Raw genomic sequence first — 15,982 nt, forward strand, 5'->3', positions numbered from 1 at the left:
AGGTTCTGAACTCTCTGGCTCCCGAGTCCCGAACCTGGGATCTAAGCGTTTTGTTTGTGGATTTTTGAGATACAGAAAGTTGTCATCATCCATGTTGTATGATAATGTAGCATGTTATAGGTACTGTGACAGCCTCTTTGGCTCAGATATTGTTGATTAAAATTCTCCAATGCAATTTTTCATCGTGAGAGCCCTGGTGAAAACTAATTCTCTGTACCATTGACATCTGCCGTTTAATGGTGGAAAATGAAAATCTGAATGCTACATTGGAGGACTGACTGAACTAAATCTGTAAGAGGCTGAGGCCTCTTTGATAGCCCCATTGGAAGAGAGAAGTAATAAATCTGATGTTTGAATTTCGCATACCAAATTTTAAATGAGCATAGGAAATGAGCAAAGTAATGATGGCAAAATTTGTAGCGAACTTACATATGGACAGAGTTATTACACATAAAGTGTGGTTAAAAGAGGTTTTTTAGTCAGGAAAAATGTTATGAATCTCATCCCTATAGATAATATCATGTCTAAACAATAAATGAAAATGATTCAGAGACAATTAAAATGTAGGTTGATATTTGAGTGGATAATTTTCCGTGAAGAAAACACTTTCATAATAGGAAAAATGGATTTTACTTTATGTTCAACACTCATGCACTTGGATTCAAAATTTATGTGTTTTTTTTTTGGTAGACCTGTGATTATTTTTTTTAGGTATGCTGACCATAGTGAAACTTACTTTTAATAACAGTCAAAGCCTTCATAAATGCTTATCAAATATGATGAATTCATGGTACTTTTGGTTACCATGAATGGTACGAAAAGTTGGTACCATGGTACTTTTGGTTTTTACTTATGGTTTCTCTTTAAAAAAGTTTAATGATAAAAGTTAGGTACTGCAGAAAAATATATATCATGTATAGACATTTTGGTTGTGTATAATTAGTAAAACTCTAGCATTTAATTATTTAGAATGCTTCATAAAATGCTCAGATATTGTTAGTCACCAGTAGCCTAACATTGCTCAATGTTTATTTCTTCCAAAACCTGAGCACTTTGTCTTTTAAACGTTCACCACACAGATCCCTGTCCAATAAAGACAAAAAATATTTCAAACCATCCAATCAGATATTACATAGTTTCTCCCTAAAGAAAAAGTTATCAATTAATTTATTTATTTTTCCAATAGCACATATAATGTTGTAAATTAAATTATATAATTTTGGTATTTACAGAATAGTTCTACTTTTTAATGCACGGAAAACAACATAAAATGCTTTTTTTCCCATTGAATTTTATCTGAAAATAATTTGCAGTATTTTGTAGGTTTATGTTTTTTTATCCAATAGCTTTTGTTATGAACTCGTCTATACTTTTACTATTATTTTACTCTTATTCTTACTTTATTTTCATTAAGGTATATGCATTCCATTTAATTTTCACTCACTGATATATTTTTATGAAAGAATTTTTTTGTGTAGTAATAGTCTAAGAATGCTAAATGATATTTTCTCTGCTGATACTGCCACCAGTAGCGGATTTTAGGGGGGGGGGGGGAACAGGGGGCACGTGCCCCCTGTAAGGATTAATTAATTTCACTATTTTATTTATTACTTTTTAACTAACCTTTCCTTTGCACTTTTTAGGTAGCTAATTAAAAAGAACACAAAACACACACACACACAGCATATTTTGAAGAAAAGCATTTTTGTTTGCTAAAGAAGTATTACTGGAGTCAGAGGCAAAGAGTTGCAGAATACATTTAACTCATTGGCTTCAAATTCAAGAGACCGCATTATCGCGATTCGTCCATTAATTCTTCTTTGATAGAATCAATAATTAACATTTTTTTTTTAATGTGTAGGTGCACCTAAAAGAGTCATTTTGATCTAGGAACCTATTTGCAAAATAATAGATTTCTTTTTCAGCTAATAAAAGATACAAAATGAAAGAAATCATGTGGTAGTTTCTTAGAAACACCATGATTTTTAATAGAAGCGGCATGTAGTATGAATATGTTATCTCAACTGTATCATGGCTTTAAGAACAAATCAGCAATCGTTTTGAAATTCACACACAAATAGTTTCTGAATTCTTCAGTGAAAACTTATATATGTTATGAAGTTATGATTAAATTAATTTTAAAAAACTCGAGAGGTATTGGTTTATTTAATAACCTTGCCCTCGTGTTATAATCAATTATGACAATGTTCCTAGGTAAAGCCGCTCATTGTCTAGCATCTTGGTGACATTATATTGGGTTTAGTATTTAAATGGCTTGAAACGTTAAAGATGTATTCCGTCCACATTCAAAGTATATTAGTGCATAATATTCATGTACTTAGAAGTAGATTCATTGACCTTAAGGAATCCTAAAAAATAAATAAATAAATAAATAAACACGCACATTTAAAAATAAAGTCGTCAAATCTTTGTTATGAAACATCAAAGGCGGGGGGGGGGGGGGGGGTAATCAATTTCCCGTGCTCCCTCCCAAAAGATTTTTCTATATCCGCCCCTGACTTGCCACTGAACAGATCTGGCATCCGTGTTCAACTAGTTTCCATTAAATGCCTGTTGAATAATAATATGTAATAATAATAATATATTTTTTTTCTTTTTCTGTTGCTTATAAATATACTTTCTTTGTGTGTAAACAGTGAAGTATTTGGGGTCAAAGGGAGAATTCCACCCCCCTCTCCCAAATATTTGGTTTATAATGGTAAAAACAACCCCGAATTTAATGTTTATTGGTTTGAAACGGCAGATTAAAGACATTTAAAGAACACTTCAATTTCGAAAAATTTCCTTGAAGATACGCCGAACCTTTAACGCTATTAGAAGGACTTCAACAGCGAAAAAAAAAAAAAAAAAAAAAAAAAAACCGGGAGGAAACCCAAACTCTCTTTTTCATTAACATTACTTAAAAATTGTCTTAAATTGATATTTTTGGCTGGAATTTTCGGTGAGGCCATCATGAACTCCGTTTTTTTTTTTTTTCATCTGTAAGAAAAATATTGAAATGAGTGTTTTTTTCGTAATAAATTAAGTTTCAGTTTTACTTACAATGCTTTTGATCGTATAAAGTATTAAATTATTATCAACAAAAGGGCAGTAAATTGAAGAACCGCCATGGGCGGCGAAAGCTTTAGCTACGCGGCTGTTGAAGTTAGTGTTTTTTGCTTTTACTTTTGTTTTTATGTTATCTGTATTAGTAAGTGATTTTATTGATTCTAAACTTTTCAGAAATGCATTTATATTGCTAAATTTAACAGTTTAGCAATGTTATTATTCAAACAATACTTTTATTGCAACTAAAGATATAGTGCAGTAGATCACCTTTTGAATATTTACTGCATTTCTATTCTATTTTCTCAATTTTTCAGTCTTTTGAATGCTTGAAAAATGTGAGTTATAGGCATAGTCTTATCATCTCCCCCCCCCCCTCAAAAAAAAAATCCTGCCTAAGATACAGCCGGTCAAAGATAGCACCCTTGGCGTCATTTCTCACTTGTGATTTTCGACAAAGTTTTTAAACTGCATTAACTTTAGAGTAGTGCAAAGCATTTTGTTTATTGGATAGATAATGATTTTATCTTTAAAACGATATGCACCATTTGGAAATAAATGTTCAATTCATTATGCTAGAGCCCTAAAATAAATAAATAATTAATTAAGAAAAAAATCTTTTTTTTTTTCAAAATTGCCAGTTTTTCTTTTTTTTTTAAACTTTATTGTTTATCAATACAATGGGGTTGTTTCATTCAGTCAAAAGTACTACTTTTAGTCACTGAAATTGATAGAATAAGCAAAAATAATAACATGGACCAAGAAAATACTTTCATTTTCCCAACAGTTATTTTTTAATTAATTTTTTAAAATGTCCGATTTTGAAAACAAGGCGTGGTCTTTATGACGTCACAAATGATGCAATTTGGCGCACCTTTCTACCACGTTTCCACGTTATGATAATCAAGAAGTGAATTAAACATTGCGCTCTACGCTTGCTATCAACCATATCGTTGCCAATACACGTGAGTAAAGATGCAAATTAAATATTTTGCTCTGTGAATGGTAACACTGAATGGCATTTCATCATTTGTGATGTCACACGACAGAAGCGTAAACAATGAAAGCGCACCGATTTAAGTATTTTTTTTTTTTAATATTAAATAAATTATTTAAAAAATGGTCAGATTCTATATTTTTAAGCATGCTCTTTCAGAAAAAAATACTTTTAAAATTTTGGAAACGACCCCATTGAGTACTACATTTCCTGAAAAGGAGATTCTGCTTTTGAGTTTAACCTGGTTTAGCGGCATTTAAAAAATGGGGGTTTCTCAGTAACTAAATAATATAAGTAAATGTAACTTGATAATGCACAATTTTATTTTGTAGCAAGTATCCGGAAGACACTTTTAGTTTAAATATGTAGCCACATTTTTATTTTTAGCTCCTACTTTAACCACGGTTTTTACTTTTGTGAAAACAAGAAACCATCTTTTAACAGTGCACCAAAAGTTTGCATGCAGAGAAAAGTATCGCCTGAATATTTTGGCCGGCAAATCAGCTAAAGACTGCGTTTTCATAAAAAATAAGTCTTGAATGAAGCGGAAACTAAAAATGAAAGTGTAGTTTTATAACTGAATTTAAAGTGTCTTGTGTGAAAGTCAAAGTTTTATTAAATGCCACTTTGCCACTAGAATTTTAAAGTCTACATTTGCATATACAGTTCCTGAAAACCCTCGTTTGATCATATATCTCTAAAATCTGTTAATCTCAAAAGTGGAATGTCTCCTTTTCAAAGAACGTAGTACTCAATAGTACTATCAACAGTCAAAAAATCAAAAAAATTTTAATTTGCTATTTTGAAAAGAATTTAAAAACTGATTAGTTTTCTGTTTCAGAGCGCTGTAAAAAAAAAAAAAGACCCATATTTCCCAATGGTGCGTATCATTTAAGGGGGGGGGGGGAAATCATAATCTTTCATGTGAAAAAAAAAAACGCAGCAAAATGCTCCATTCCAGAGATGAAAAAAAAAGTTTAGAAATTTTGTCCGAAAATGCTAGTGAGAAATGGCACTCAGACTACCATCTTTGGCGGGTTGTATGCTGTCTCTCAATCCATTTATTTTCTTGGACAAAATAAACATATACCTGTAATTTACTCAACTTTTCTCTTAATTTTAACTCATGTTAAGTTCAAAAACTTGACTATGAAGGTAAGACTTGCCTGCATGAATTGACATGGGCTACGCCAAAATAAAATAAATGATAAGACAAACTTAAAAATGAAAAAATAAAATAAATAAGTAAAATTATTTCATTAATCAGTTGTATCAACAATAAAACTGCCTATTTTGTTTACATGAAATTTGTAGCCCTTTGAATTTATTCGAGTTTAATTCAGTGACTCAATATCAAAAGGAAAAACGGAGAAAAGTATTATGGTTTCATAGCAAATTCGTTTTGTATTTCTTGATATGAAAAAGTGAAAAATACATTCAGAATATCTGCAATTTTATCGATTTTCGCTGCAAAAAATATTTTCATTGTTACTGGTTTTGAAGTTGAAATGTATAAAATTAAAAATTATTAACTGGCCCTAATATTGAAAGTTTTTGAATGGTTTGAAAAAAATTTCATCTAGTTATGCAGTTGTGTGTGTTCAATTCGGCGATTCTATTGATTTTAGGTGTTCTGTCTGGGGGGGGGGGCAAATAACTTTGCGATACGTTAATTCTTATAATTTCATCTGTTTGTAATTACCTACTACACAAAATTAATCATTTTTATTTAAGTATTACATTTAATGAAATAATAAAATTACAAATACGAAACTAAAGTTTTGAATTTTTCTTTCAGCGTCACAGTATACATCAAAAGAAGAAATTTGTAAACTTTTGTTACCATGAAATGTTGTAAATAAATTTTATAGCTACAGAAATAGGTGATTTTTATTTCGTAATATTATTTCCGAAAAATCATTGTGGGAAGAATAAAACTATTGTTAAAATAATACTGACCTTTTACAAAATTCTACTGCTGCATTTTACTCCATGGTTATCCATATCAACAACACAAGCCTAAATCATCTATAACTATCACACGAATAAACACATAATTAAAATTTGAATATCACATTGCTCGACTAATTTACGTGTGTTCAATGTTTACTCTCGTTCAATCTGGTTTGTATCTTTTTTCGAAACTTCTACCTCAGTTTCAGTGTAGTTCGGTCCTCCAAAGGGAAAATCCGTGTCAAAAAAAGTCCAAAAACTTCTGGTGAACACTGGTAGGTTCCGTAGAGTGTCTTGAATGCTCTTAATCTGTTGTTGCATTGAAGTAATTTCCCGAAAGAAACTTTCCATTCCTGTCTCGAGCTCCGTTTGCAGCGTCGTATTATCGAACGACATATTTTGGATGAACATGTCATTGAACGCTTTATCCGCTGTCTTGCAAATGTCATTGTCTACATTCGACCCATCGGTTACCGGTTGTCCTTTGTAGCTAAAGGTGTGGTCCGGGGAACAGTAAAACCATGGTATTTTATTCCTGGTGCAGTTAGTACCTTCCGAGTCTGAAGCACAGAACACACGATAATGCCTGTTTTGGTCGCGGTAGGAGATGGAAACCATCGTCATTCCTCCACCCTCTTGAGGGTACTGCATACCTTTGCACCAATCTATCATTTGCTTGACACATTCGTCCTTGTTGTCTGAAACAGGAATGGGTGCCTCATCAGCTTTGATCACTGATCCAAGGATGGTTAACACCAGCAAAATATATCCAATCATGGTTTTTTTGTGCACCGAGATCTTTAAATTTCTTGATCGATTACTAGCAGCACAACTAAGGAAACCTTTGTTTCAAACTGTCAGCTTTCAACGACTTTTGCAACGCACACTTCTCAAGAAATAACCGCAAAATAGCGCCGGGTTAATGGCGGCCATAATCTATAAAATATGAGCCGGTAGCAAACCGCATTATATACATAATAACGTGACGTCAACACCTGGCCATGAATCTTCTGTTTTCTTTCTTCATTCTGATCACTCATCCGCTCCAACCCGTGTCGCAATCTCAACAACTAATGAGTTTTCTGAAGGACGAAAACACCGCATTTGAATGAATTCGCGGAATAAAATAACTATCAAATCAAGCCGAAACTGAGAGGGATGAATGTTCCTTCTATTGTGGCAGCGAAACTTCGTCACAGACTCTCATGTGGACCATTTTTCAGAAAATTGCGTTCCTTTAACAATAGATTTCTGTCACGAGGCACACGTTTTTGTTATAGTATGAGCAGTAAACGCGCATTATTCCACGGCTATGTATTTTCAGTGCATTTGCTGTTTTTGTGCTGCTTCACCTTTGCGTTTTACAACCTCCAGCTAAATGTAGCACTCGTAAAGAATTCTTAAACTGCATTCATGCGAACCTTTTCGTTATAAAAAAAAATTCTGTAATGTGTCGATTTCAAATTTCGTCTTTTTTGTTCTTCAAGATGTCGAGTTTTCTGATACTTTGTATTCCCTTCCCCTGTTGAATTGCGAAATTTTACTATCGCGAACCATGTACGCGCAAAATACTCAAACCCTTCCAACATTGATAAGGTTATAACAAATTTTAAGATTTTGAAACCTAATTTGCATACAATACATTTTTTTTTTTAAATTCTATGCATTACATATTTTTCTTTTGGAGAAAAACTCTGATAAATCCCCTAAGTAGCGGCTAAACTTTTTTAAAAGTAAACAATTTAATAACATTTTTCAATTATCAAAAATAGCATTGCCGTGGAAATGAGGAATACAGGTGCTTTTTTCTGCGATGTTTTTTTTTTTTTTTTTTTTTTTTGTTACATATAAAGTCAAAATTTAGTTCAAGAATATGCATCAAAATTTTGCTGTTTTTTACTTCCTTTTACAACAAAGGAAGTTTTGTATCCGCGAAAAAAATTTTACTCAAAATTCAGTCTTAATTTCCATTTTGCTCACCCCCGAATTAATTTTTGAGTTTTTATTTCCAACCCTACCACACGCGGATAAGTGCCTAAGAATGTATAGGCACCCGAAATTACATCCATTTGATTTGAATGCCCCAGCAGCCAATAACAGCTTACAGACAGTTGGCATATTCGCCAATTAGGTAGCTAGAAAGCGTGACGTTTTATCTTTTAACTCTGTTTTTCTTTCGCACGTCGTGACGTCGAACTTTGCAAATCAGTTTTGTAGGATTTCGCCGTTATTTTCTTGCTATTTGGTCTGACAATCAACCCAATTTGGCGCCAGAAATAAGATTTCAAATCCAGTGTTAGTTTGGCGATATTTGGCGAAGTTTCCATGAAACGATACTTCCTAATAGCAATCTCTGTATAACTCCTTTTTCCTTACGTTCTAGGTACTACAGAAACCACTCTTCAGAGATTTTTCACTTATCACTAATGTTATTTTTACACCTCTTAACATATAATTCATGAGTTAAGCATGGTTAAATGGCGAAAAATTAATGTTTCAATTATAATTTGCAACAATACTAATGTTTTTTTTAAATAAAACTAATTAAATTGAAGTACTTCTTCCTTTCCTTTTTTTATATTCCAGTTTTTAAGGGTATTAACGTGGAGGAAACAAATCACTAAATTAGTAGAAATTCACGAAACATTAAATTCTTAACCTGCGAAATGACATCTTAAAAAATCTTTTGTATTAAATATGAACTCATTTGTCGCCACTTCTTCCGGTTGAAAAAATAAAGCTTTTCAACTTAAATTATTAATCCTTTATGTTTTTCACCGTTAGAAAAAACAAATTAAAGGTACATATTCTACGTCAAAAGCTTTTTCCTGAAAAAATTGTTCGGCTCAAATCCAAACTTGAGTTAGAGATTTATTTGTGCTTTAAGTGTTCCATTGGACTATAATCTCACTTTTTTTTAAAACTATTTAAAAATAACCTTAATTCTAATCTTTTTTTTTTTAATCTTTTCTGTGCATAAACTATTTTCGACCATTGCTATATTATGATTAAATGTCTCTTTAAAAGAAATCAGCCTTATAGTTCAAAAGTTTTTATAACCTTCAAAACTCAAGTTTAAAAAAAAAAGGTTTTTTTTTTTGCATTTTCCCTTTCTCTCTCCATTATTTCTTTCATTTTATTGATTAATTTATTTCTTATTGTACATGTTCAACGTCAAAAATTCTTTCTTGTAAAGTTTTTTCGAAAAATCTTTAACTGTTTGTTCCCATAAATGCAAAATGTCAAGTTTTTTTTTTTTTTTGAACCATTCAGAATTAAACAAAATACTGTTCAGATCAAAAAAAAAAAATAAATAAATAAATAAAATAAAATAAATGTGTGGGAATGTAGTGACCAGACGAGATTTTACGTACAAAAACTGGTTGCAAAAGGGCTTACTTCTTTAAAAGTCATTATTGATGTGGAGGACAGACAGACCGACATACATACATTTCCTCATCTCAAAATCCTCTTCAAGTGTTTCATTTTGCAATATTTAGTATTATTATTATTATTTGTTGTTCAAAAGATATTTTAAAGACAACTTAAACCTTCCTTCCTGCTTTTAAAAAAATGGAAATGTAGGCTAAATTATTTAACGCTAAAAATGCGAAAAATGAATCTTTAAAACTTTTATTAAGAAAATAAACCGAGAGACCTTGACCGGATTTCTTGGAATAATTTGAACCATTTTATATCTGCTTTGCCTATAACAATTAAATGTCTGCTGTTCATTTCTTGCCATTTGAATTATTTTTTTAAAAAAGAGACAATCTTACCTAAATAACGAAATTGACCTGTCTGAATCGAAAATATTTTTATTGTTTAACGGCATTCTTTAAAAACTAATTAACTTTATATGTAGCGTTACGAATGATTGAAGGGCTACGAACATTTGAATGACTATTTTCTTACTAAGTAAAAAAATACTTCTGTATTTTCGTCCTAAGACACTAAAAGAATCGTTAACCTATATTTCTTTCTGACTTGCACTCAAGACAATCGTCTGCAAAAATATCCGCGTTTAAATCGCATGCAAATAATACTGACTGTCGACCCAGTTCTAAATTGCTTTTGAATTTTTTTTTTTTTTTTTTTTTGCCTTGATATTACTGTGACACGGAATACTTCATTTAAATTACAAACTAAAAGTTAGGTATCCAGGATAAGAAAAACAGTTTCTTTGTGTTGAAGAACCGCCAATGCAAAAAGTTTAAAATTGCCATAAATAGTCGGAACTCCATACATCGAAATAGCATATTTCCGGAAAAAAATTGATGAAATTTCGATATACAAAAACGATCTAAGTTTAAAATCGTTAAAATCTCCTAAAGCATTAAAATTAAAGCTAATTTTCGTGTGAAACTAAATTTCTAATTTATATGAGCATCGGATTAAATGAAAGTTAGTAATTTAAAATATAAAAATGTGAAATAATTAACTAAGAACTGCATAGTTTCTAAAAATGCAACTGTAATGCCGTTTCATTTTTTTGATTGAAAGTTGTAAGTTTTAGTACTTTTATTATGGCTTTCCGGTTTCTCATTATAGCAGGCAATGTAATCAAGAAAGAGAAAAAAAAACAATCTACTTAACTTGAATGGTTTTCACAGAAGCTAAAAATACGCGGAATGATAATCAACAGACAATAGAGATAACTTGAAACTGATTTTACTGTATTATTGGTTGCAACTAAGATTTGAAATAAACTTGAGGGAATTTAAGAACTCCAGAACGGAACGAAGACCTATCTACACACTCCTCAACCCCAGATTCCTTATGAGTTTCGTAGTATCCTTTAGTGAGCATAATTTTCTCCTCTAATTTTCCTTTTTAATGAGACAAACAGTCTAAAGTAGAAAAAAAATCTATAAATGTCTCGAAAAAAATTTCGATATATAGAGACTTTTTCGATATATAGAAACAATTTTTCTACGTAATGGACATGGAAATTTACTGGGATTTCGATATGTGTGAAGTTCGATATATGGAGGTTCGACTGTATTACCTGCAGGTGTATGTTGGAGTTAAAAGGAGCATTTCATTGAATGTCCGCAAAGTTTCTTTTGGTTGAAGAACCACCAAATGCAAAAGGTTTAAAATTGCCATAAAAATTACTTGCATGCGTATTTTGTAGTTAAAAAGGAACATTTCATTGAATGTCTGTTTTGTTTCTTTTGGTTGAAGAACCACCAATACAAAAGGTTTAAAGCTGCCGTACAAATTCTTGCATGTGTACTTTGGAATTAAAAGGAATATTTCCTTTAATGGTTGTCGAGTTTCTTTTGGTTGCGAACCACCTATGCAAAAGATTTTAAAGTGTCATAAAAATTACTTGCATGTCTATTTTGGAGTTAAAATGAACATTTCTTTAAATGCCTGTCAAGTTTCCTTAGGTTGAAGTACTGCCAATGCAAAAGATTTAAAATTGCCACAAAAACTACTTGCACGTGTATTTTGGATTGTATACAAACTAGAAAGCGTCCGTCAAGGTATGAAGGGTGAAAATTTCTTCTACATTTGAACGAAGCAATTGCCTGTTGGGTGATATTTTGACAGTTGATATTTTAACCCAACTCTAGTGGATTAGCCCGAAACTCCAGTAGATAGCGTTCATTGTTGGCCACTTTTTCGTTTCTTATCAGTAAAACAGTTAAGTTACCGGATCCAGTTCAGCCTTGTCGATACAAAGCATTTCCCTGCATGTCAAAGATTGTCAGAAAATATTATCAAATTATACTTCTTATTAAATAAGTTACCGCCCTATAGCAGGGCTAAGGCAGAAATACATGAAATACACCGCCAGCTCAGTCAATTCCAGCCGAGGACTGCAGTTTCGTGCTTATTAGCACTCATCAGCCCAGCATAGGACTAACTGAGCTGGATGTGGAAAACCTCTTAAGGAAGCCAAGAGTGCCAAACAAACTGGTAGCTAATATAGAATTAGCACTGACCAGACCTAATATTAAAATTTATTTAATTCTATATTAGCTACCGTTTGGCACTCTTGGCTTCCTTAAGAGGTTTTCCACCTTCAGCTCAGTTAGTACTATGCCAGGCTGATGAGTGCTAATAAACACGAAACTGCAGTCCTCGGCTGGAATTGACTGAGCTGGCGGTGTATTATATTTCATGTATACTTATTGCTTCAGATCATTACGCTCACCAGCGATAATAGCGGCGGATCTCAAAAATTTGAAGGAAAAAAATGTAATCATAATTGATTTAAGATGTTAATATTTAATGCTCTTTCTTGCCACAGATCAAGCAAAAGTTTAATTTACATAAGAGTGCGTGGCGGCGTATAAACAATACAATCAATTGTGACGTATAACACTGTGTGAAACGATTTTTCTAACATGAATACTGTCACGTGTTTTGAGTTACTTGTTTAATTGTAACCAAAATTGTCAAATGATATGTGTGCCTAACATGTCACGTTTCTTTGTTATAGCCTTTCTAACATTTTCATGCACCCTCGCTAAAATGTTATAAAAAGAATTTAATTTCATATACATTTCAATAATTACAATTATAAAAGAGTTTATTAGTATATATTGTGAAAAATATCATCTACAACAGTTATTGTTTAATAGAATATTTTATTCCGATTTGAATTGCTGTAAGTTTCTGAAGTGGCAACAATTAATTTTTTAATTTACTACTTATTCCGCAAGAAAAATATTCTTCCACCCTTACATTTAAAACTCGGTTTGACGAAAAATTTTGTCAAACCAAGGTCAATTTTACCGTAAGTGACTATTACTAGCCATTTTTAGGGGTATCTGCACAGATACGAAACAAATAACTTAGTAAAATGCGCGTAATGTATCACTAAACAATACTCTGCTTTATTGGACTTAGCTGCCGCTTTATTTTGTTAATACAAATCCAACAGAATCTACCTTCTGAGAAATATCATTTTCCAAATTTCAGACATTTAAAACTGTAAACCATAATAATTTTCTGTTCCTTATATTCAACTAGTGGCACCCGCACGGCTTTGCCCGTAATAGAAAATTAAAAGGTCTTTTGGTTCGCCTGTATAGGTACAAATAATGTATGGTGAATTTTCTCGCCAATTGGCTTGTGCCCATGTTACGGTTTTACGTTATGATAATTTCGTAATTTACTCGTCCATCTTATGATAATTTTGCTCGGGAAAATGTTCTTGAAATTGGAATAAAAAAAGAACCACGTCGAATTTTCGAAAAATCGCTTCGAGGTGCACACCCCCATGCTATAAACTAATTTTGTGCCAAATTTCATGAAAATCGTCCGAACGGTCTAGGCGCTATGCGCGTCACAGAGATCCTGACAGACAATGAGAGAGAGATCCAGACAGAGAGACTTTCAGCTTTATTATTAGTAAAGAAGAATGCGTTGATGCTATCTTTTATAATGTATTATTTTTTAGATTCATTTTTACCCAGCATGAAGATAATTTTGACAGTAGACTGTACTTAAATAAAAATATAATTGGCCGTAGAATGAAATGCGTTTTTTTTTTTTTTTTGCATGAAAGAATTAGATATGAATATTTTATATATTTCATTTTTAAGAATTTGCATTTTGAATAAAAATTTAAATAAAAAAAGCTGAACATTTACTTGAACATTTATGCAAAGTCGTATTCGTTTTCATTATCGACCTATATCAACTATTCAACGATAAACTCATTTTAGTACTCTGTTACAATAAACTGCTACATTATTAATTAAATATGCTGCTTTACTAAGGCATAAAAGCCGTATCTACAAATTACGAAGGAAAAAAGTGGTAACTGCGCAGATACCACTTTAAAGGCTTAGTATTTGTCACTAAATTTTCAAATTGCCTTATTAGCAAACTGCGTAAAATGTGCAGTAACGACTAATGTTTCGCGTTCACATATCTCCAAAAAACTTGAGATTTATGCAAATTAAATCACTAACGACCACCTGGTGACAATAACTCAATTTTGGTAAAATGTGCAGATACCACATCTGTGCTTAGCACGGCAGTATGGATAAAAATGGCAAAGAGTTTTTGTATTTGAAAAGTATTTTTTCCGAATTGAGTGGTGCTAAATTTAAAGAAGGCATTTTTGTCGGCCGACAAATAAAATCTCCCCTAAAAGCAACTAGCGGATTGGTTGCCTCTAAAGCAGGTAGCTCGAGGATCTTTAGCCAATCAAAATAAAGTTAAAAAGGCCGAAATTTTAGTGAAAAGCTTGTTGCAAAAATTTGAAACGATGGGGTGCAGAATGTCATTGAAGATAGATGCAGATGTAACTAACAGTATGCATAGGTGTATACTGTTTAGCAGAGATTCTCAACCTTTCAGACTCACTGCTCCCCCTTTGAACACTAACGGGAGGTCACGCCCCTCCCCCCTCCCTTATGTGGTCCATACAAGTAGTACAATCGGAAACTTAAGCTTATTAATTATTAAACAAAAAAGGCGAAAATTTTACACAAAATTTAGTATTGCTACCCATAACTTTATTTCGAACATGTTACGATTGGAACATATTGATATCAGAACATATAAAATCCAAGAAACAAAAAAATGAATATAATCTTTTTTTTTTTTTGAGGCAATCTAGGATCTAGGTGAGGTTGACCGGCAACACCCGTCACTATTTTAACACTAATGAGTAGTTAACACTTTGTTTTAACATTTATATGTGAGCTGAACATGGCATAAATTATAGTTCGTTTCATTTTTTGTGTACTCACACCTGACTTGAAGTTCTTCTACGTCCCCTTAGGGGAGCGCGCCCCTCAGGTTGAGAACCGCTGCTGAATAGGGTCCACCTTGGTTTTTACACACTATATTTCTAATAATTTTTATTAATTTTTTTATATAATTAATTTTTGATAGACTAAGTTTTGCAGGAATTAAAAAACTGATTTTCTCCACTGATATTAAAAAGCACATGCGTATTAAAGATAGTTTTTTTTTCTTAAATATAAATATGAACTAAAGCATATTATACCGTCCTCAGGACCTTCCACATGTCTTTATGCCTATATACACAGTTCCAAGACAAAATTTAAAAATCTTTATCACTAGGATCTTCCTCAAGAAATCCTTTTGTAGAATCATTTCTTAATTGTACTGTTCAACAGTCTTGCTTCAAAATGTCCATTTTCACTTTAACATGACCTTTTATAAAACTCTTTACAGAACACTCACACTGAAACTCTTCGTGATGTCCAGCTTCACGCCTTTTGAAGATGATCACCTCCAGGAATCCATCTCAAGATGTCAATATCCGACGCTTTCAGTTGGCACGTTCATTTCCAAAATCACTTTCAAGATGATCATAGCTGAGACTTGTTCGATATTTATTCATCGTCAAGATTTTATTTATTTATTAATTTGCCCTTCTATCTTCAAATCATTCTTCAGAATGAAAAATAGTAGATTAAGTACACTAGCACAACCGGAATTTTTTTCCTGGGGAACGGAGTTAGTCATAATCGGCCTTCATCGTCTATCTGCTCTAGATTAATTCTAAAATTTGCAGTAAAGGCATAAAATCAAGAGTGGTGGGGGATTCCACCAAATACCTCTTCTTGTTCACTCTTGCTGATGTATATGAGATAAGTCAAATTCGTTGACTTAGGTCAAATCCAAACGTAATCCATGATAGCGACGTTATCCTCGTAAGTAAAATGAAACTTTTTTATAATGTTCCATAATACGTTTGATACTTCACGCATCGTTGATGCTTTTTCATAAAACTCTTCAGTTTTCTCTTCAACTTTTGAATTTGGAGCAAGTTCATTCAAATCCTCTTTCGTGGCGTCACAAATATCATCGTCCACAGACGTGCTCAAGCTTAAAGGTTTTCCTTTATAAGACAGTTTATTTTCTTTAGAGCAAAACACCCATCGTTTTGAATTGCTTCTGCAAGAAGTTCCGTTGCCATCAGAAATACAAAAAATACGATAATAGTGCCCTGTACCATTTTTTAAC

The 15,982-nt window shown here is 32.3% G+C and overlaps 2 protein-coding genes across 3 annotated transcripts in view; one reads left to right on the top strand and one right to left on the bottom strand.

Moving 5' to 3' along the window:
• Positions 1 to 5,943, top strand: part of LOC129224384 (ankyrin repeat domain-containing protein 16-like) — a 60,510-nt gene extending 54,567 nt beyond the window's left edge. Inside the window, exon 9 of one of the 2 annotated variants that reach the window (XR_008580686.1) lies at positions 5,862 to 5,938. Coding sequence is in view for 1 of the 2 variants with exons in the window: in XM_054858826.1 (XP_054714801.1) it covers positions 5,862 to 5,911 (50 nt within the window). In the remaining variant the exon portion in view is untranslated. Of the gene's footprint in view, positions 1 to 5,861 lie in introns of both variants that reach the window. The other variant, XM_054858826.1, reaches the window with a different exon arrangement.
• On the bottom strand, positions 5,936 to 7,050 carry LOC129224385 (uncharacterized). The gene has a single exon (XM_054858828.1). It carries the CDS (start codon positions 6,791 to 6,793, stop codon positions 6,170 to 6,172), a length of 624 nt encoding a protein of 207 aa, XP_054714803.1. The 5' UTR covers positions 6,794 to 7,050; the 3' UTR covers positions 5,936 to 6,169.
• Between the last annotated feature and the right edge of the window lie 8,932 nt (positions 7,051 to 15,982).

This window comes from Uloborus diversus, chromosome 6 (genome assembly GCF_026930045.1).
Source record: "Uloborus diversus isolate 005 chromosome 6, Udiv.v.3.1, whole genome shotgun sequence".
In the NCBI taxonomy this organism is placed as follows: Eukaryota; Metazoa; Arthropoda; class Arachnida; order Araneae; family Uloboridae; genus Uloborus; species Uloborus diversus.